The sequence below is a fragment of the Aptenodytes patagonicus genome, chromosome 2 (genome assembly GCF_965638725.1).
Source record: "Aptenodytes patagonicus chromosome 2, bAptPat1.pri.cur, whole genome shotgun sequence".
Lineage (NCBI taxonomy): Eukaryota > Metazoa > Chordata > Aves > Sphenisciformes > Spheniscidae > Aptenodytes > Aptenodytes patagonicus.
In genome coordinates this window covers 113768026-113789247 of record NC_134950.1, presented here as the reverse complement: position 1 = coordinate 113789247, position 21222 = coordinate 113768026, and the positions used below count along the sequence as shown (strand labels likewise).

General features: G+C 43.3%; 1 protein-coding gene across 1 annotated transcript in view; it reads right to left on the bottom strand.

The window, feature by feature from the left end:
- Positions 1–251: 251 nt before the first annotated feature.
- GLI3 (GLI family zinc finger 3) overlaps positions 252–21222 on the bottom strand; it is a 209600-nt gene continuing 188629 nt past the window's right edge. Inside the window, exons 11-15 of the mRNA XM_076330772.1 lie at positions 11770–11919; positions 11014–11178; positions 8087–8377; positions 4507–4834; positions 252–3322 (exon numbers count right to left, since the gene is read on the bottom strand). Coding sequence (XP_076186887.1) covers positions 1032–3322; positions 4507–4834; positions 8087–8377; positions 11014–11178; positions 11770–11919 — 3225 coding nt within the window. The 3' untranslated portion in view covers positions 252–1031. The remainder of the gene's footprint in view (positions 3323–4506; positions 4835–8086; positions 8378–11013; positions 11179–11769; positions 11920–21222) is intronic.

Below are 21222 nucleotides of genomic sequence, written 5' to 3'. Positions count from 1 at the left end.
AACCAGTGGCTCAGCAAATTACATCTCAACTACTTGCATTTAAAAAAAAAAAGTCCCCAGTATGGAATACTGCAATTTTGTTATTTCATTGTATGAAATACTCCATAAGACCCTGATAGTCTCTCCACAAATGTGGTATGCCATGAAGGGATTACAGACTACCCAAATCACCAAACACGCACATAATTTTACTATCCAGTCATTTAAAAAAGAAGGCTGAAAACCAGAATACCAAATACTGCAAAAGATGAGAGGTGGACTAATAATAGCTTTCTGCTCCCCTCCTTCCTCTGAAATGGATTAGACATGACACAATCCCAGTATCATTATGCAAGGCAGTGACATCTATCTGTGTGTGTGCTTACAAAAACCTTAAACATTTGCTCGGGATCAAAGGGCTGATGGTTTTACATTTCCTATTTGCTTGAACCTCCTAATTTCTTGTGCTCCATGACTCTGAAACGACAGCCTAGGGGTACCATGGCAGTGCATTTCTAAATTGGTTGTCCACCTCAGTGCGATGTATCGAATGCATCCAGAGAGGATTTCGTCACTGTATGCTCACTTTACATTGTGCCTGGTTATTTTGTGCCTATACGTTTAGGGGGAAAAATTGCAACAGTTTTACAAGGTCTAGTTTCGAGTAACAGAAAATTGCAAAGTCATTTCATCAGACCTTTCTTTAAAACAAAACAAAACAAAACAAAACAAAAACATGCACTTCACACGTTTACATTGGTTTACAATTAAAAAAAAAGAAAAAGGAAGCATACAGACATTCAAAGAGGGGGAGAGAGAGAGAAAAGAGAGAGAGGGAGGGAATGGGTGTAGCAATACTGATTCAAAACTGAAATGGAAGACAGTTTCTCCCTAGAACACTTTAGGGTTTTCAGAGTCCTTATTCCATAAAAGGAATATACTTGAAACACATCCCATTTAGGTGAGATGAGATTGCTAAAATACATACACAACTAAAAAATACGAGTCTTTTTTTTCATCTATTATCTCCTAAGGGTTTTTTTTTTTCATGTCTATTGCATAACAGCAAGAAACTTGCTTTCTTCTGCAAGTGAGGTCAACAAAGAGCTCATGTCCCCAATAGCCATGTTGGTTGTGCTTACAGGCATAGCTGGGAATGTAAGAGACGCTCGGGGAGTGGTGAGGCGTGAGGAATTGCGGGAGAGATTCTGAATGATACTCGGGCTCAGGGCTCCTGAAATTAAGCTGACATGGTCCCCATCATCTATGATAGCATCAAAATCAATCTGCACACCCTCTAGGCTGTTGCTGTCAATGTTGTCAACTGTGCTTGACACTTGGTTAGCCCCCGGGGAAAGAAGCTCAGATGAGTTTGCAGTTGCAGTCCCCTGCAGCAGGCAGTTAGCTTCCGAACCAAAGAACGAACCTGTTTTCATAGCTTGGTGGCTAAAGCCCGTGGTTTGGTCATATAACTGACCAGAGTAATTCTGCACGTTAGAGCAGAACTGCTGTGATTGACCTTGCATCTCCATCTTAACGGTGTTTACCCTGTACGTCTGGTTGCCATCACTTACGTGTCCTTGCTGTTGTGCCAGGTTGTATCTCAACACATTTTGCCGTCTGTTGCCGCTGTAATTAGAGCACGGCTGGTAACTTTTGGCCACGAACAAACCTGAAGGCTGGCTACCAATGCTGTGAGACACCGGTGGACAACTCTGTGGCCCTTGATACAGGCTGCTTTGTGAGGTAGGACTAACCTGCCCTAGCATCATTTGACCGGATTGATTGACTCCCTGGTAATGAACGCTGTCTCCGACTGGTTGGTTTTGCAAATATTCCTGTTCCATCATATTCCTGTTCTGCATCCCGTTTGCCATACCGGTGGCTTGATCACTGGATGCCATGGGATGACTGAAATTTTGCTGGTTCCCACTCACTGGCACATTGCTGCTTCTCAGCTTCTGCCCTTGAACTGCCACGCCACAGGAATTGTCCATTGCCCCAGACATCATTGCTTGCCTGCCGATGTTTTCACTGTAAGGTTTATTGGGCTGCATGCTGAAAGAATTACCAGCTCCGCTGCCAAGAACCGTGTTTTGCTGTAAACTGTAGGAACCGTTGTTTTCCACCAGGTTCTGATAGCCATTCTGCTGGGCCACGTTGCTTCTCTCTAGGTTCTGCTGCTGGACCATCATATTGTTATACAGTCCGAAGGCCCGAGTCTGCTGCACCGCTGAGCGCTGACTGCATTTCAGTTTCGAAGGAGACAGGTCAGAACTTCCTGAGCTTACTTCATTCCACTGAATGGGCAAGTCGCTCTTGTTTGCCTCGGAGCCTGCCTGCTGACTGCTTGGTGGAGGTGCTTGGTCAAAGTTGCTGGGGTTGTTGTTTCCTAACACTGAGCTGTGATGCATTTTGTTGCTGTCTAGGACATTGTTCAACAAGTGGTCGTACATGCCCTGGTTCTGGGAATTCAGATACTGAACCACGTCATCTGGCAGGAGATCCTCATCATTCAGACTGCCACCCGCTTCTATAGTAGCAGCCTCCAGGGCAACGTTCTCGCTGATGCTCGGAGGACAGGGGGAGCTGAAGCCACGGAAGACGCCACCCTCAGAACGGGTATAGTTCTGAAGAACAAGGTTGCGCTTTTCCATGGATGGAGGCAAAGCAGGAGGGTTAAAGCTATTAAGACTGTTGAAACGCTGGACTCTAGGGACAGAGAGGTTGTCGGAGGCCATTCTTACCGGATCGCTGGCTCTTCTCGTCCCATTTCCTAGAGCATCATGAGACAGAAAATGCCTCCTGCCGTAACCATTTGCCCCACCATCACTACATCTTCGAGGGGCGTTCACTGGAGGCAGTGGAGATACTCCGGACTCCCTGCAGTCACCCAAGAGTGCCATCCTTGTTTTGAGGCTCATCCTCTCCATGTTAGGCAGTGGAGTTGGTGGGGGTCCACCAGTAGCTGCTGCATATTTAGCTTTCAGCCTGTATTGCTGGGCTGGGGTGAGGCTGAGAAGACTTGGCAGGTCATCACACTGGCTCGCTTCACTGGAGCGCCGGGAGGCATCCGTCGAGATGGGGTCATAGGAGTCTGCAACACTCACGTTCTGTGGTCTTCCCTCTGCCTGGGAGGCGTCGCTGGACCTCCGGCTGGAGAAGCAAGGTGAGATTCCAGAGGACCTGCGGCTGCTCAAGTAGGCTGAACTGATTGTGCTAGTATTGCTGTCCCTCCTGTTCAGCATGTTCAACACAGTGATGTCCGTACCTGAAAGTTCGTTCCTGTTTGGCAGAATAGTCACAGATCCTCCTACACTGCAGCTGCTGTTCGACTGCGTACCTGGAGGTAAAATTCACAGTTAAACAAACGGGCATCACCCAGAAAGTGGTACAGAAAACATCCAGTATAGAAGTAAGGGGAGTACAGAGGAAAAGCCTGCATCATCACAGCAAATCATAGCAGTGGTCTTTATTGAAAGAAGTAGGGATAAAAACTGTGTCCTTAGGTTAAAAGCTAATTCAGAGACTCAAGGGTAACATTTCAGTGTGAATCCCAGCACAGAATTTATAAGCCATAGCCACAAACTGTCATCAGCTGGTGTAGTCCTCTGGCCTGCAGTGCAGCTATACTCGCTGATGTGCCAGAAGGACACATTCGTAAGGGAGCTTTTAATAGGCAAAATATAATTGAACTGGCATTTGCGTGGAATAGCAAAATATACAAATTGGAGGCTATTCAAGGTCATTTCTAAGACTTCTTGAAATATTCTTGAAATAAGTCCTAACAACTGCAAAACATCTTTGCTGGTTTCCTTGTTTTGTTTTGTTTTTAAGTAAACAGAATAAATTTCTTAATTTACATAGTTTCTTTCGATTGAACGGGTTTCAGAAAACCTGGGCTGTCACTGCTGGGTGGAGTGCAGAAACCTGCGGGCACACTGTAGGCAATCTAGAGGCAGCAGGGACGTACATTTTGGCAATGAACAGCACCTTGTACGAAAACAACTATGGATCTTCAGGGTTCAATCTTGCCTTGCTCCCATTCATGGATATCTGCCCTTTGTAGAAGTAGTATCTGTAGATATGATTACTTATATGTGTGGAAACAGTTTATTTAAAGGGCAGCCCAACACATCTATGCAACGGTCCCTTGTTAAGGCCTCATCTGAAAGACTTCCATACAATAAACTGGCAGGTATTTATTTCATCTGCCTTGCCTCAAAACAAGAAGGATTATGATGATCTTGGGTCCAAACCTTTAACTGTAGGGAATATTTCAAACATGATACATGGTTCCCCTGCTGGCCCCTGTTCTGTAAAACATGGGACTATCTGACTTCTCTCCGGGTGGGTAGTAGGACTTGTAATGAGGTGATGAACAAAAAGTGATCAATTTACGAACCATTCTCACAGCTGCTGAGTTTCATAAGCTGCACTACTGTTTTGCAAGGGTTGCAAAATTGTGCTAGCAAGCAATGAATTTACGGACAGAAAGCGTTACCACTCCCGCTATGTGTATCTCACCATTTCCTATGAGAGGCGGCAAGGTCGGGGCTTTGGAAGGTGGAACGGGGTTCAGTCTTGGAAGCATTCCATTAACTTGTTTCAACCTTTCTAATTTCACTTGCTCCATCCATTTGGTCCCTGTCATATTCCTCCTGGCCTGTAAGCCAAGTGCTGTGGTGGCTGTGGAAATGGTAGAGTCCATGATTGGGGTTTCATCGATGACACTGAGGTCTCCTACACTACCACCACTGGTCAGAGTAAGCTCGATCCCATTGTTGGAATAGTTGCTGATGGGGGACTGTTCGCTGCTGCATGTAGACTGACCACCAGGGCTTGGCTGAGATGTCTGTTGGAGTAAAGTAAGAAACAAAAGAACATGAGGATTAAGCAAACAATGTTAACAAGGAACTTGCAGCAAATGCGGGTCTAAACGGAGCCAAAGAAAACCAAATGTAAAGAAAAGTTTAGCATTAAATGATGATGGTGATCGTTCATTAAGAGACTTTCTAGAATATTGATTTTAACTGCAATGAATGCCATTGCAAAACTCAAGATTAAAATCCACTTTATATCTTGCTGATAGTATACATTATATCTACATGAGACATTTATTTCAGTTATTCCCATAATTGCTTCTATCACTTCATGTCATTCATGAGCATGTATGTATGGATACTCTATTTTGGGTATGTGCTGTTTCCAATTGAAACTGCAGGTCAATAAACCAAATCAGAACTCAGCCACGTTATGAGGTCTAATTTACACTGCTAGGCTTGCAGCAAGCAAACAAACAAACAAGGCTCCAACAACACTGGAATTTGGGGTTTTTTAATTAGACTTGTGGCTAAAGAATGTAAGTATTTTCCAAGCTTAAGGCTCATTGTTACGAGCAGTGGTTGGCCTGAAATGTTGGCATGTAATAAAACAGGGACAAAGCATCAGTGCAAAAATACTGTATCATATTATCAACGTCCTGTGACCCTAGCAGGACGCTCTAACTTACACCATCTCTGCCCTGAATCAAGAAGGCAATGATCTACTGAATCAAATCCTTTGTTACATTAGAATTTAAGAATTTAAATTTAAGAATTTAAGTACACAGTACAGCCTGCTAATCTACGGGGATATAAACCACCGCAATAGCTTCTTCTTTCTTAGCAGACAGTGTTCCCTGCTGCTATAGCAGAACTCTTGCTGTGGGGAAACATGGGCTTGATTTATTTTTTATACTCATGAAGTTCTCGTAAAAGAATGGGAAAATTTCTCTGACAAACTGAAACACTCAGACAGATAGACTGACAGACAAAACAGAGAGCAAGACGGACAGAAGTCTCTGGATGTAATATCTTAATGTAGGTTGTACCAGTGTGACCACAAATCCGTGAGGCATGCAGTATCATTTTGCTCCCAAGAACAGTTTCATGTAAGTATTTCACTTTCGGGGTTTTTCTTGGGCTTTTAAATTTTTTTTTCCTGCCAGCCTGTGATTTTTTTGCACATTTTACTGATGAATGCTGGGTAGAATTTCTGAGGTAGCAGTGACAGCTCTCACTCTTAACATCAGTGAATGAAGACAGATTCATGGCAATACTGTAGCTTCGTGTGCCCCTGAGGAGTCCATTAAGATGCAATAACTATTTTATTATTTCTAACTTGAACAATGATACTTAGAATTTATGAGGCCACACTGAGCATGTTCATTTCCAAATCCTGGCCATGGCAGATCTGGTGACAAGAATAGAAATAACCGTTATTACACAGAAGAGAGTTTGTGCTTCTGGACAATAGCTCCATGCCATATGGAAGAAGAGTACTAATGGTCAGAAGCCTGTTCTTGTAGCCACCTGTCAAGATCACAGTGAGGTGGGTTACAGAAGTAAGAACTGTATTACGGGGAACATACATTTCTAGATGCGCAATACAGAAAAAAATGGATGTCTCATCTAGAGGAGAAGGTACAAAGACATTTCTGAAGACATTTCACCAATATAAGCCAGATTTTTCACATGTCAAGTGTTGCAAAATGCTCACAGCACATTACATTTGGGAATGAGTTTGATGGATTGCACATTACTAAATAAAGGAATGATTGGACAACAGGCAGAAGGCTAAAATAAAGACATAAATAATGTTGCAATAAGAAAAACAGCAGAAAAGTTAAAATGCCCTCACCTTATTACCCACTGTCCTTAGGAAGTTAGAACAAGACATTTAAGAGCATTAGACAGAAAAGACATTGGATTAGTTGAAAAACAGAAAACATATCTTAAGTCATACAAGCAATGAAAAGCAGGAAACACAGAATTGTTTTCAGAAGATACTTTGCAGTGAGCAGTATTTAATACTATGTAAGCAATCAGCATTAATACCCCTCTCCTGCAAATTTGATTCATGTCAAAACCGTATATGCTCAACATGCCTCAATAATGCTATAGATTTACTTAGCTAAGTGAGAGGGGAATGGGTTTTTGTTCCTTTGTAATCTAAGGTAGTTATCACCAAAGACAGCAGAGGATCTCCTTTAGACTTCAGCGGGAGTTAACTCTGGGCCCTTGGAAGTTTCTGAATTCAGGATTAATACTCCACAGTTTGGGCATAAGCCTTAGGCACAATACAGCAGTAACTCGTATTTCAATGAGTAATCACTTTGAATTGCAGCATGATTAACAATATGAGCAGAATTTGGAGGGCTCATATTTGTAGTCTCCAAGGGTTGGGCTCAGATGAATCGTAGGCCCAGATGTGGAAGAGGATGGAGTGACTGCCTTTGCTAGTTTTAACCCTTGTGGAGAGGATGGATGGCACAGGAAATGCAGGCAAACGAAAGAAGAACTTCTTTACTTAAGACAGCACGTCAAAAAATGGAATAAGGTCCTTTCAATGTTCAAGACTATACTGGTTTAATGCAATACATTGAGGTAAACCAGTGAAAAGACCTGCAGAGACTCTTAATTCAGCTCAATTTAGTTAAACTGGAATTAAGTTAACTTGGTCAAGTTAAATTAAGAATCAGATTAATGTAAGAGGTCATGTCACAATAGAGATCAAATGTTAACAAAAGATCTCCTCCTGCTGTTTAAGAAAGTCAATTTACCCTGCTTCAGTTTGATCCATGACCCGACAACCTCAAGCCCCTAAAATCTGATCGTTTCCCCAGGTTGTCCAAAAATTATCATCACCAGTATCATCATTTTAGTCTTTTGGACTTAGGTTTTTTCGCATTCTCGTTTTGAGCCTGCAGGATTCACATTCTCTAACTTTCTTCTGTAAACAGGAGAGTGGAAAAAAATGCCTTTTTAAAAATGAAAGCCGTGATTTTCTCATAATATGCTGATTCCAAAAGATGGAGCTTTAAGAGAAACAATTATTGTGAGAGTTGCCAACACTGCACTTACTGCATATTGCACAGACTAGATGTAATCTTTCTATTTGCTATTTCTTAGGCTTTAAAAACATTTTACAATGTAAACGAAAAAGAAAAGCTCACAAAACCTAACCTTGTGAGCTAGAGTTTACGGGCTTGAGCATTTCATAAAGGGATTATTAGCCGGTTGCAAGAAGAAAAAGGACAAAGGGAGCAGCACGGTGTATTGCATACCATTGGTTTTTCTGACTTGACCGCTTTCACTTGGAGGCATTCTTCACGCTTTGAGGTAGTGTTGCTGAGGTCCTTCTGCTCACCAATTGCACCCTGAGTCTGATGGCCTGGTGACCGGGTCTGAGAGTGGCTGCCTGGGTCTCTCGGTGGTGGAGGCCTCGGGTGGATATCTCCCCGCTGCTTCTTGGTGACGTGTGCCTCCGGGCCATGCACGGTCTTCACATGTTTCCGGAGAGAACTGGGGTCTGTGTAGCGCTTTGTGCAGCCTGGTATCTTGCAAACATATGGTTTCTGCCAAGCCAGGAGAAACACTTAAATTAGATTTAATTCCATGTGGGACCTTGAAGCACAGCTGTTGTTACAGTTACACGCTTTTCACAGTGAATTTGTTATCTAATTTATGGTCTCTACAGTGACTGCACCTAGTCAAACCTATTAATTCCCCTTGGTTTTGAAGGTACCCATAAATGCTGCATAGTTTACAGAGGGCAGAGCCTCTCATGGTATGAACTGGCACAGCTTTGACTTATCATAGCAGCAGAGTCAACAGAGCTATGGCAATTTATGAAGACCGGCCTAATTTTCTATCCTGTCCATTACCCTCAGCAATTTGATATCAGGTTTCTAGTATGCCCAGTACCTACTCCTTGACAGTCAGAGGCAAACAACTCCCTTCAAAACATGTTGGGACATTTGTTCAGACAGGATTATCTGAGGAAGAATTTTTTTCCTGGCCCCTTCAGATCACCAGAATAATGTCAAAGCACAGGATTCAGTTCCGTAAACATTTTCATGTTGCAACAACATATGCACTAGTACTATCACTGCTACTAGCATAACTAATCACTCATTTTCTTTAAAACCTTCCTTTGTGAATTTCTCTAGTTCACTAAGCAATGCAGAATGAAGTAAATTTACTGTCTTATAATTTCACGAAGATTTTCTTTGTTCTTGTACGATGAGAGGATTAGAAAGGAGGAGTTGAGCCCTTCCTAAACACTTTAATTGCGTCAGGAAACAAAGTATCATTCATTCACTTTTATTACGGAATTGTTTCCAAGAAACTACAATTTTTTAAGTCTTACTTGTACTAGCCCTCAAGGAAAAAAAAGAGATCCTCATGCAGAGTTCCTCAAAGGGGTTCTCTGTCTGCTTACACATGGCACTGCGGAGCCTTTGACAAATGTAGCTTCCTAATGGCTATCTAAGGCCTAAGACTGCTTCCACTGACATCAGCAGGAAAAAAACTCCCCTTGACTTGAATAGAAGCAAAAATGTCAATTGTTAGCAATTTAAAGTTGATGCTGAGCCACTGAGGCAGGCTTTCTCAAGATGCTATGGAAGTACAAATCAATTAGCTCTCTTCTACATATGTATAGGGCAGATCTGTATCAAGATATCTCAGCTGCTTTTAAACGTGTCTGTAGGTTACCTACTTACAACCAAAATGGCACTGCAAGGAAGTGCTGAATTGGGTCTGTGCCTTCCATAGTATTCATGGCACTACATCAGTATACACTGCCTAAGAGTATTAGCCCATTTCATTGCAAAATAATGGCGAAGGAAATTTTTCATTTGACTTTGCTGCTGCAACCAACAGAAATAATGCACTTTTTTTTTTGGTGACCTACTGTTAGACATGAAATCCTGATCTTAAAACAACAGGGAGTCCAGGTCATGTCTGCAAGTTTGTGAGGATTTTACTCATCAACTAGGCAACAAACGGATTGGTTCACACAGTGAATGAAACAAAAGCTCAGTCAGCTATTGGCGAGACTTTGATGAACTTCTTTCTACCGTGGTGACAATTCACAAAATTGCTTCTGGGCTTCAATGCAGTTGTTGGGCTGCTGAGAGCACACACTGCAGGGACGGGGTGAACTCAGAGATGTGCAACACTCTCTGCTTCCCTTGTGACTCAAGAGATGCTGCAGGGACCAGGGGACTGGAAGAAGATGAATGCTCCCAGGAGATTCTGCCAGCCCTAGTGAATGCCTGCGACAGACCTAACAGACAGAGAAGGATACATGCCATGTGGAAATGTATACACCTGCTACGGTGTCCAAACCACACAGCATGCTGGTATGTCCCGCCCTTCCAGTATTTTTGGCTTTAGGCTAGAACGAGTATAGAGACAACTCGAGGAGGAGAGACAGGGCTCCCCCAAGATGTGATACTGAGATGATGTGACTCCCCGTGTAACCTGAAATGGGACAATAAAACAGGGCCATGGCATGAAGATGGTGTGACTCCTGAAAGGGGGCAGCAGTAATGGGAAACACAATAATAAAGAGGTGTTACACTGAGAGTTTGGGAGATGGCTGTGACTACCGTCACTGCAAACCACAGCTGGTTTGCTCGAGAAAGATTAAATTCCCTCCACTGCATCGCTACTCTGTGCGGTCTGTTCAGGATAGAAAGAAGAGTGACATAGCCCAGAGAGGAAGGAAAAGGCATAACTCAGGACTTACAGGGCAACCCAAATTTTCCAAACCCTGGACACGTCCCTATAGCTGTCTGCAGCAGCCAAAAGGACGCTGCAAGATGCCACGGGAGCTGCGGCTCGGCAGCCGCCAGGTGTCACCACCGACCCAGGCAAGGGGACGCGCTCCGGGCGCTGGACCAGCCCCTCCAGCTCCGGAGGGAAAAATTATCCCAGCGTTTCAGCTCGGATCTGTCCCTGGTTAACGTGCGTGTTTCCATTAGACCCCTCCTTCAAACCTCTGTTACACTTAATAAAATGACCCACAGCCTCTTTAGGTCCATATGACACTGGAATGACTGTGCTCGTAAGACCCATCTAGAACTTATCCTTTTCAGGTTGCTGAGGGTTTCTGTGCCTGCCCTCTGTAATAAATTGCTATGATCACATTTTAACTCTGTTCGACTCTGGATTTTATTATTTTTTTGAAGCTATGCTTACTTACCTCGTTGGAATGAGTCCTGTTTTGGTGCTTGGCCCTGTCGGATGCGTTGGAGAAAGCTTTGTTGCAGCCTTCGTGTTCACACACATATGGTTTCTCTCCAGTGTGAGATCTCAAGTGCGTTTTCAAGTTTTCTAGCCTGGAGTAGGCCTTTGTACAACCTTCAAACTGCAGGCAAGAAGTAAGTCTGGATTAATTTTAATCTTTGGACTTGCAGGAAACAGTAAAAGCTGACCTATAAAAGTTTAGAAACTTTCCAAGCCTTCATAACCTTGCCCAAAGTAATTTTGATTTGTTGGATTTTAATTTTACCCAGGCAAACCCCATCACAGCTCAAGTTAAAATGCTTCCAGCATTATGTAAATCTTCTCTTACAGGAGAGCATAGTATTTGTGTACTTCGTCTAGACAGAAATCCATTGCAAAGTCATTAGGAGGCTGGTGGCCAGCAATAATACCCAGATGTAGCTCTGTAAGAGAAAGTGCTTTTAAATAATTAAGCAAGCTGAGCCCTGTTTAATAATGCCTTTTGGGGCTTCTTTGCACTTTAAACTTGAGGAAGTGGGCCAAATTATCCAATGAATCCCCTCTCCTAAAGCTCTTGTCATCTGGGTGAGCTGGACAATGAAGCAGACTTGGTAGTCTCTTCAACAAATGTCCGACGGACAAGAGATCAGGGAATGCAGCACCTGCGCTGCTCTGTTCCCGGCACAGCCCCAGCTCCCCCGTCCAAGCCTGGAGCTCAGCCCCCTTTACTCACAGTGCATTTGTGTGGCTTTTCCCCTGTATGTCTCCTCATGTGGACTACCAGCATATACTGGGCTTTGAATGGTTTCTGTTCCCGGGAACAGTCCAGCCATCGGCACACAAACTCTTTCTTCTCACCGTGTATATGGTCATTGTTGATATGCTGTTCGGGTAGAAGAGAGATGACAACTTAACAGAAATGTAACATCGTCGTCAGCCTTACTGTAACTTCGCATTGCAACGGCACCAGAGGCTCAGGTGTGAAACAGGATCCTGCAGTACTAAAAGAGCAAGAAGATTGCGCTCCAAAGCGATCACGGGGTTCAAATTATAGAACTCATTGGAAGTCCACTAAGGCCCATGAATTTGTTTCTACTGATGCCAACAGGCTTTGGATCAGGCCTCAGGGATACAGGCTGTTAAATGGATCCTGGATAATCTCATGCACGGCACCACTTGCGTGATTCACACTGAGTAATGCTTTCCCGGATCAGGGAAGCCTTACTTAAGTGCCAATCAACACAAACAACGTTTACAAAATCAGACCTTTAAAAACACGTCCTCCAACCTGAAAAATCAACAGAACTGCTAAACCACATTTCCACCAAAACTTTCAATTCACCGTATTTTCTTTCAGTAAATGTATTGGGTTAGCGTACAAGTTGTGGCAGCAGAAACAACACCCTACACACTGCAGTAACTAAAAACTCTGAGCACAGAAGCATCCATCAAGCCAGCTTTTGCCATTGCCAAGTACGGCTCTGCCTGAAAGTCTCTGGCAGAGACACCTGCCCCAGGCCTGTTGACATGCATGCATGTGTCTTGCTGTAGTCAGTGTCATCTGCATCAGCGTATCCAGAGACAGGCTGGGGCTGTGTACCTTTACTGTTCCAGAAAAGTAGCTCGCTCTGTTCCCTTCATTAAGATCCAGTTCAGCAGAGCATTTAAATACGGATTTAATTCTCGCTGATTGTGTTTCTGAGCAGAATCAGGGCCAGCCTCAAGACTGGTTTGTTTTTTCAAGGTTTAACTGTTTGAATTTTTTGCACAGCTTCAGAAAACAACAAAAGCACCTACACCTGGGCTTTCAAAGCTTTATGAAGGCTGGAATTTCAGCAAGAGTGCCCTGACTCATCCTCCTGGACTCTTGGGGAAAGCCTGCCTCAGAGACCTCACCGTTGCTGTACTATCACGACTTGCTAGCTGTGCCACTAGATGGCTGCATTTCTCAGCGAATGTGATTATTTCCATTAAGGTACTAGACAAAATCCTTCCAGAGTTTATATGTGATCACAGCACAGGGATGAAATCTGTATCTACTCTGTAAGTAGCTCACAGAAAAAGCCAGCTGTACAGAAACTCAGTAGTTCATACTGGAACACAAAGAAGATAATCCCCATCTTTTCTAAAGTCCTGAAAACAATCAGAAAACCAAATAGAATCACTTATGTTCACAATTATGCGGCATCGCCATGGCAAACAGATGTGCACTGCCTATAAAAGATGACTGCTCTTTTTCTCTTTCTGAAACTTTATTGCCATTTCTTAAAAGTTGTGATGGGGTGCAGAGCGCAGGAACAGAGCAGATGTGCTGGACAACATACAACATGTAATCTGCAGGAGTTTATGTTTCAAGTGCAGATCTCTAGTCCATTCATACTACACACGCCTGTCCCAAAAGTGTACAGATGCCCTGCGCTGTGAAATGACATCGGAAGAGTACAATGAGGTTAATGTGCACTCTTCTTTCCTGAAAGAGAAAGAAGTAACGGGACAAAACTCAATGCATTAAAGTAATTCTTGGCCAAATCTTTCTGTAAACGTTACAGACTGTGAGTTATTTGGTTAAAGCTACGCAGCCAAGAGGGAAATGAAAATTGAGTGTGTGACACAGGTTTCCATTTGATACAAAAACTTCAAGGCTGGTTCAATCAGTTCACAATAGCACCTCCCTTTACCTCCCGCCGTGTGGACACTCAGGCACCATGGATGCTCTTTCAAAGAAATTCTCAATAGGACACTTTTTCTCTTTGTCCCTGAAAATGAGCTTGCTCCTTGCCCTCCAGACCGCTAGCCTTTATCAGTGAGAGCATCCTCTAAAACTGGCCTTTCTCATGGGCGTAAAACCCCCTTCCTCACTGCCTCCCCAGCCCAGGCTCACTGCAGCGTCTGACAAAGCTTGCCCAGGATGGTGACTTGATCGTTTGCCTCTCTCTGTCACTCCACTGGCTCACCTGTCAAGTATCTTGTGATCACCCTCAGGTCACTGCACAACTGTGTCCCTCCATACTTGTCTGCCCAGCTCTCTTACCCTGTCACTCCTTTCCTACTCCCTCTGCTCCTCCTACAATCAAAACCCTCTTTGCACTGTTTTCCCTCATTGCTCTGGTGCTCCAAGTGGCCTCTGAGAGCTCCCCTGCAAAGCCATCTCATTCTCATTCAACCCCTCTGAGGATGCTCACCTTCAGGTAAAGCCTAGAAGAATTGAGCCTGTGACATCATCTGCTAATGTGGGTAACTTCTTTAGCTCCTAGGTGAGCTGCTCAATTGCTTTTTGCAGAGGGGTGGTATTTTAGCAGACTTATAAATGTGCCCCAAATACTGGAAGGCTGGTCTGGAAGAAGACACTTGCTAGACATTAAATCAGCACAAGTAAGAGGCCAATAGTGGAAACCAGCAGTGCTGTCAGGTAAGGAGATTCACAGCATTTGTAATCCTGACCACACAGAGCCAGATTCAAATGCCCTCACTCGCTCGCTCCAGTTATGATTTGAAAACTGATCAGTCATCTGCTATGGACACGTAGGCAGAACTATACAAATACAAAACAGGAACTAAATCTACACTGGGATTTTTTATCATTATCATTTGGCAGAAACAATGTGCAATACTTACAACATGTTTAAAGGAAGAGGGAGGTCTCACTGTGCAAACAACGGCAATTAGAAAAGTTCAGAAGTTTGTGAACTCTGGCATTCAGGTCCTTTGACTCAGATAATTACCTTTGGATTTTGCACGGTGTTTTTGGCTCCCTGGTCTCTATTATGAAAGGGAATGAATAGTTTTGAGCTTGTAAAACAAAGAACAGTCAGGAATAAGAGTATTATGCAAAGCAGAAGCTTTGGTACAGTACAATAAGGATTTATAGGGTTTCAATTTATAATCTGTTTGTAACCTTATTACACCCATGAAATGTCACATTCCAGGGACTAGATCAGAAGGGTATTTTTTTTCCTGGTGAAATTGAATTTTGATGCAGTTTCAGGGTGTGAAAAGGCTTTTCTTTTAATTTTATAGGCCCAAACCTGCAAGTTTTACTTACATTGGTAATCCTTATTACAGTAAATAGGCGCATGAAAGCCAATGATATTACTCCCTAGTGTCAGTTTTGCTAACATAAGGCTCTGAAGCACCAGCTCTGTATTACAAAGAATTTCTGACCTGAAAAAAGAAGCCCCCATTAAAAGCTGGAATTCTACTAGCTCTCTCCCATTGCACACAGCTCCAAAAAGCTGCTAAACAGGGGTCATTTGCAGAATACCAGTCACTTTCATGCCACTTCAATGCTCATTACCAAACCTCAGTCTGTCCTGGCTCATTTTCCTTTCTTTAAAAAACGTTGCCATTCATTTGGCTCCAAAATACCCTAAAATGAACAGAGGGAGCTGACCTAAATACAGATTTTGGTCTAAGAACGCCCTGGCTTTGAAGGAGGAAGCTCTGAGATGGATTTCAATTCCAGAGCAAAACCGCCACCAAATTCATTGAAATCAAGGCTGAAGTTGGCCTGTCATCTCTACTGGGGAAGCTCAAAAACCAGAGGTTAATGGGAAACACAACCTGCAGTGTCCTGGAAGCATAAATGCTTACATGGTAAGAAATACTATTTAAAAGGGAACATACATGTTCTCATATAATCAATGCACACCGTACATGCAACTCCATCTTGTAGCAGATGATGTGAGATGCCACTGGAGGTAGGATCTGCAATGATCTTAGTGTTCTATTTCCCTCCTCCGCGTGATTTTTGGAAGAAAAGGATTATCTAAGCACATCCTAGCTGACTGCTTGGTACCCATTAGCTATTCAATACATAAACAAAGGCCAAACCTGCTCTCGCTGTAGTCAAACAGCAGGAGGAAAGCCCCTTCATACCGGTGGAATGAGTTAGGAACAACAGAGAAAGAATGACTCTCACCTGCAACTAAGATTGCATCTGAAAGCAAAGTGTTATTTGGTGGATAAAGCAGAACACATTGGGAAAATCTCCTGATTCTGCTTCCTAACCTAGACACAGTACCCTAGCGTATGCTAGGAGAAAACTGGGAAGAGACCATGCTGTATTGGTATAATGTGGTAAGTTAGTGGCACAGTGGAAAGCATATCATCATTGCCAAAAATTGGTTTAATTTCAATTATACAATGACAATTTTAGACTTCTATCTTCTCAGTTATTTCCCTGTATTTTAAAAATTAAAAAAGGAGGTGCTAAATAACTCCTTACTAAACCTCACTACTGACACCAAGCAGAAGCAGCATTTAAGCCACCTTCTAGCACAAATCTCCCCTTGGACTGTACTGCCACAGAAAGTCCCTCAAACCAGCAGAGCTACTGCATTTCTACATTTGCTGCGTAGGAGATGAAGACTGAACAGTGAAGAGGCATTGCAGTGGAACGGCTGCTAAACACAGCTCATCCTGCAGCTGCATGAGGGAGCCGTGGAGCCCACGGGCTGCAGAGAGGAAATGTGCAGAGATTGTGTCCGGCAGTAACTGGATAGCTCTGAGGCTGGTTTGGAAGGGGATTAGCTGTTCCTGACCTGTAAGTCCTGCAGGGAACACTCTTATTTATGTTTTGCATAGGGGATGTAGATTTGTCCTTAAGTCCACATACAGTTAGAAACAGGAGGAGAGTTCCTGGTCATCAGGCCCATCCCTCGCTGTGGCAAGCCCCGCTACACATAATCCCGGTCACGAACGGAGCAAGCTTTGTCTTCTAAGTACGTTGGTGATCTGCTCCCTCTGCTCCCAGTGGAAGGCTCTGCTGTGAACTCACTCCTCTGCTGGTTAGCAACTAATTTCTAGCTTCAATTTATTCACTGCCAATTTATATTCATTTGTTCTTGTGCCAACACTATCCTTTAGCTTAAACAGCTCTGCTTCCCTGCACAGTGTTTATTTCTCTCCTTCCCCCACCCCAACTAACTGACAGACAGCACTCTCCTCTCTGCCTTCACTTGCTGGATTAAATAAGCTGGTTCCTTCTGGTCTTCTCTAGGATGACCAAGTCCTCATTCCCCCTCTTACCCTGCTTTGGCTTGAGGTGTGGAAGTCCTTGTGTCCTGCCTGTCATTTTGTTCCCAGGTTCCTCATTGCCACTTCCAGGACTGTGTTAGCCCATCCCTCCTCTTTAGGATGAGAGGAAATGGCCTCAAGTTGCACCAGGGGAGGTTTAGATTGGACATGAGGAAAAATTTCTTTACTGAAAAAATTTCTTTACTGAAAGAGTGGTTAAACATTGGAACAGGCTGCCCAGGGAAGTGGTTGAGTCACCATCCCTGGAGGTATTTAAAAGACGCGTAGATGAGGCGCTTAGGGACATGGTTTAGTGGGCATGGTGGTGTTGCATTGACGGTTGGACTCGATGATCTTAGAGGTCTTTTCCAACCTTACCGATTCTATGATTCCTCAGTGGTCCTCTCAGCCCTCCTCTTCACCTGCTCTAGTACGACTTCAACCTCCTCGACCAGAATAGTGTGAAGTACACCAGAGCTCGCCAGACTTGGCATAACAGTATTCAAGCTTCCCTGTCCTCGCTTAGGTGTAAGTACAGTCCTCTCCTTTGCTTTGGACTTGAGACCATTACCAAAGCATCTGAGTACCTCACAGCTTGTGAATGTACCCCTCCTAACAACAAACCTTGGGAAATAGTATCTACTACTACAGCCACAGTAGAAGCAGAGACTTAAGGCCCAGGAAACCTAAAGCCCACATGCATAGAAGTATTTAGGTCTTTGATTCCCACTAGAAGTAGTCACTTGTTCATGAGTGGTGTGCATGCTTTTGAGGTTCTTGACCCACACAGCTTCCTGAGATATCCGAGTGATTGTAAAAAGAGTATCAGCATTCAGAAAAGTGACAGGGCAGCACTTAAGCAAGTACCCATGCTTGCCTGCTCCCCAGGGATGCAATCCACAGCTCATCACTGCTCCTCGCTACCATTTTAGGTAGTCAGGCAACTAAGAGATGACATCAGGCAGGCCTCCCTACCATCTCATTAACATCTCGATAAAGATTAACTCCATGATCCACAGCAAGATGGACAGACAAAGGCTTTGTAAAGAAGGCAGGATATAAAGGAGGTCCTGGTGAGGCAGGAAATATCCTGCAACAATAGAAATCCCATTGTGAGGAGGAAAAAAACCTGCATCTCCGTGGAGTGAAATCCCCAGCAGACTTTTCGGACACATTCCAATCACTGCAATCGAGTCTCTCTCTAACCTCTGTGACTCTCTGTTAGAACAATGCATGCATTTTAATTTCCTCTTCTCTGTTGGAAAATAGGTATGGATCCCGCCTGTCCTTTCCCTACTAAAGAACATTTGCAGGCATAACCAGGCTAAACAACCACAAGAGACTAACGTCTCCTCCCTGCTGCACAAGTCAAGAGTACGCTTTTGACCTCGTGTCCTTAGGGTGGCATAAGTACTTAAGCCATTTTTAGTTCCTGAGACGAAAGAAGCACTTAAGCTGCTTTAAACCTTTATGGTGGCATAAATGCTTAAGCTGCTTGCAGTTCCTAAAGCCAAGTCGAAGCTATAGCTACACATGAAGAACTCTGCATTTCTGCATAGGCACATGCCTGTGGAGAAGCTCAGATAACTATCTCCGCTCCTGCTTCCTTTCCTTTGGATGCATTTATTGTTATTCTATTAGAGTTCTTGCGGCTGTCTTGCATACTTTATGGAAGATTTAAAAAATGCTGTTGTGACAGATCTCTGCTAACGCTGATTAACAACATGGCAATTTATACAATCCGCTGATCTGGCCCAAAGCAGGTCAGCGCCTCGACACTCTTGACACCTTTGCTGAAATGGAATACCCACAGTTAAAATCAGCTGGATCTTAAAAGCACTGCACGGCAATTTCCTCTGTGTATAATAAATGCACTAAATACTCTGTCTGCACACTGCACTCCTCACCCCGCAGTGTTTGATCTTGTCATTCAATCTCAATACTTATTTTTCAAAGTTTCCCACTATCAAAAAATGAAGGGCCCCACTCCCCCTAGATTTCATCATGATTGTAAACCTAAATGAGGACTAGTGGCATACCATATTTCAGTACTCAGATATTTTGGGGTTACATGTGAGAGAGAGGAGTGTGACTTTTTTAACGCTATTAAAATATGTACAGCAAATGTTTCTAGCTCCAGTGTGACTAAAAAGGTTTTCCTCATTAAGAAAAATCAAATCACCAAATAAAGAAAGTTTCAGTCAAAACCATGGTTATTTCAGAAAGGAGTGAAGTATGTGGAAAATACATAACTTGAGACTATTTTACAAACTTAGTATATGAACTCTGTGTACATAACTGTTAATACTTAATCAGAAAAAAAATCAGACCTCAGTCAGCATTCCAGCTGAATTCATGCTTGAAGCTCATTTATTACTGTGCCTTTGTGGATTCCCATCTCTGTCCCTTGAGAACTGGCAATAGCAGTCAAGGAAGAAAGGGAGGGATCAAAATTAGAAGCCCAAGTCAACTGAAAAATAATGATGATTTATAACTTGAGACAGCCCACGGAAGTAGATGGACGGGGATGACAGGCACAGGAGAAGGGCAGCATGGAAACCAAAGGCTGGGAGAGAGGATGGAAACAGTAAGAAAGGAGGAAAGTGGTGAGGGGCGGGGGGGGGGAGCACATCATGTTCTGGCCGCACTGAGACACTGCATGGTTCTGCCCCGTAACAGCTCATCACCTTTTCTTAGCAAGATGTTGCTGTATTTCCAACATCACTGCCTCAGTAGCTCATAAACTGCTTATTCACTTGCCTCGGTCTGAAGGGCTTGGGTTAATCTGGCTGTTTTGACTCCAGCGTCCGAGGGAGCATTCCCATGTGAAGGGCAGACTGAGGGGAACCTCAGAGACGTTGCAACAAACAGTTGGGGTCAACAGCTGTCTTGGGCCAGCACAGCTGCCACTGGGAGAAGACCGGGTTTACAGCCATATTTAAAAACGTATTAAAGATCTGGGGTCAGTGCAACACATGGAAAGAGACTGTTCCTGTCTCATGGGGCATACAAGTTCGGAAGTGAGGAACGCACAAAGACCGAGAGCAGTCAAACTAATAATAATTAATGAACATTTGCATTTTGTGGAGTTTACTATAAGCCTGAGCAGGAGTCATCTTTTTGCCCCAAACGGTGTTTAACCAAGCCATGGCGAATCAGATAATTCTTTTATGTATGGGCTTGGAGAAGTCTTGTTCTCTAAACATGAAACTGTATTACTAATAAACAGGTATACGCGAATTCAAACGACACAACCCACCAGGACTGTTTTCTTCTCACCTCTCTGTTTCAGCTGAAAATATAGTTCTGATTATTTTTTTTATCTCTCTGCTCTAACAACAGCAATAAAAGTTCTCAATCCCCAAGTTAAAAAAAAAGATGTTTTCTTTCTGCTTCTCCTTTTGTTCTCTTGCAATAAATTCTATAGTTGTCTTTGTTGCCTATCAATAGGTTAAACATATCCAACTTGTATATTTAAATGCTAAAGACAGAGAAGTCCCCAAGGATACGTCAATCGTTGGCTCTTGTACAAAGAAAATACTGTATTTTGCTCAGAAGAGCTTTCTGTGGCAATTTAAACACAGTGAGACAGACACAATATCCTGGAGAGAGGAAAACCTGCCTTATTACATTCCTGACCCAAGAGAAAGGATCTGCCCTTAGGACATAAAGAGAATCAGTGGGGGGGAAAAAAGAGAAAAGTTATCTAATCCTAAAAATAAAGACAGTGGTTCATAATACAGCATGACCTTCTTTTAATCTCTGATATAGTAGTTATACAGTATGGATATGATATAATACCAACAGGGCAAACATAGCTTGCCTGTCAGGCTGGGAACCAACTCCCTCAGCCTGTATCTATGTTTCCAGGCTTTGGACAGCTTTTTGGTAGACTTTGGGATATTCTGTGGAGGGAATGGAACTTACGGGATATTGCGGGGATTCTTTCCCAATAAGATCACATCTTGTTCTTGTTTCATTTAATATACATATATTCACATATACAGTACAGTTAAGTCCGTTAGCAGCAAAATGCAGCTCCGTCAAGGGCAATGTTTTACAGCTCTCCCTTGATGTCCTGTGTAAGAGCATGCAGCTATAAAGCAACTGGCAGAAATTGCGTCTTCATTTCCTAAACCTGAAAATTTAATAAATGAGATTCTGCCAGAAC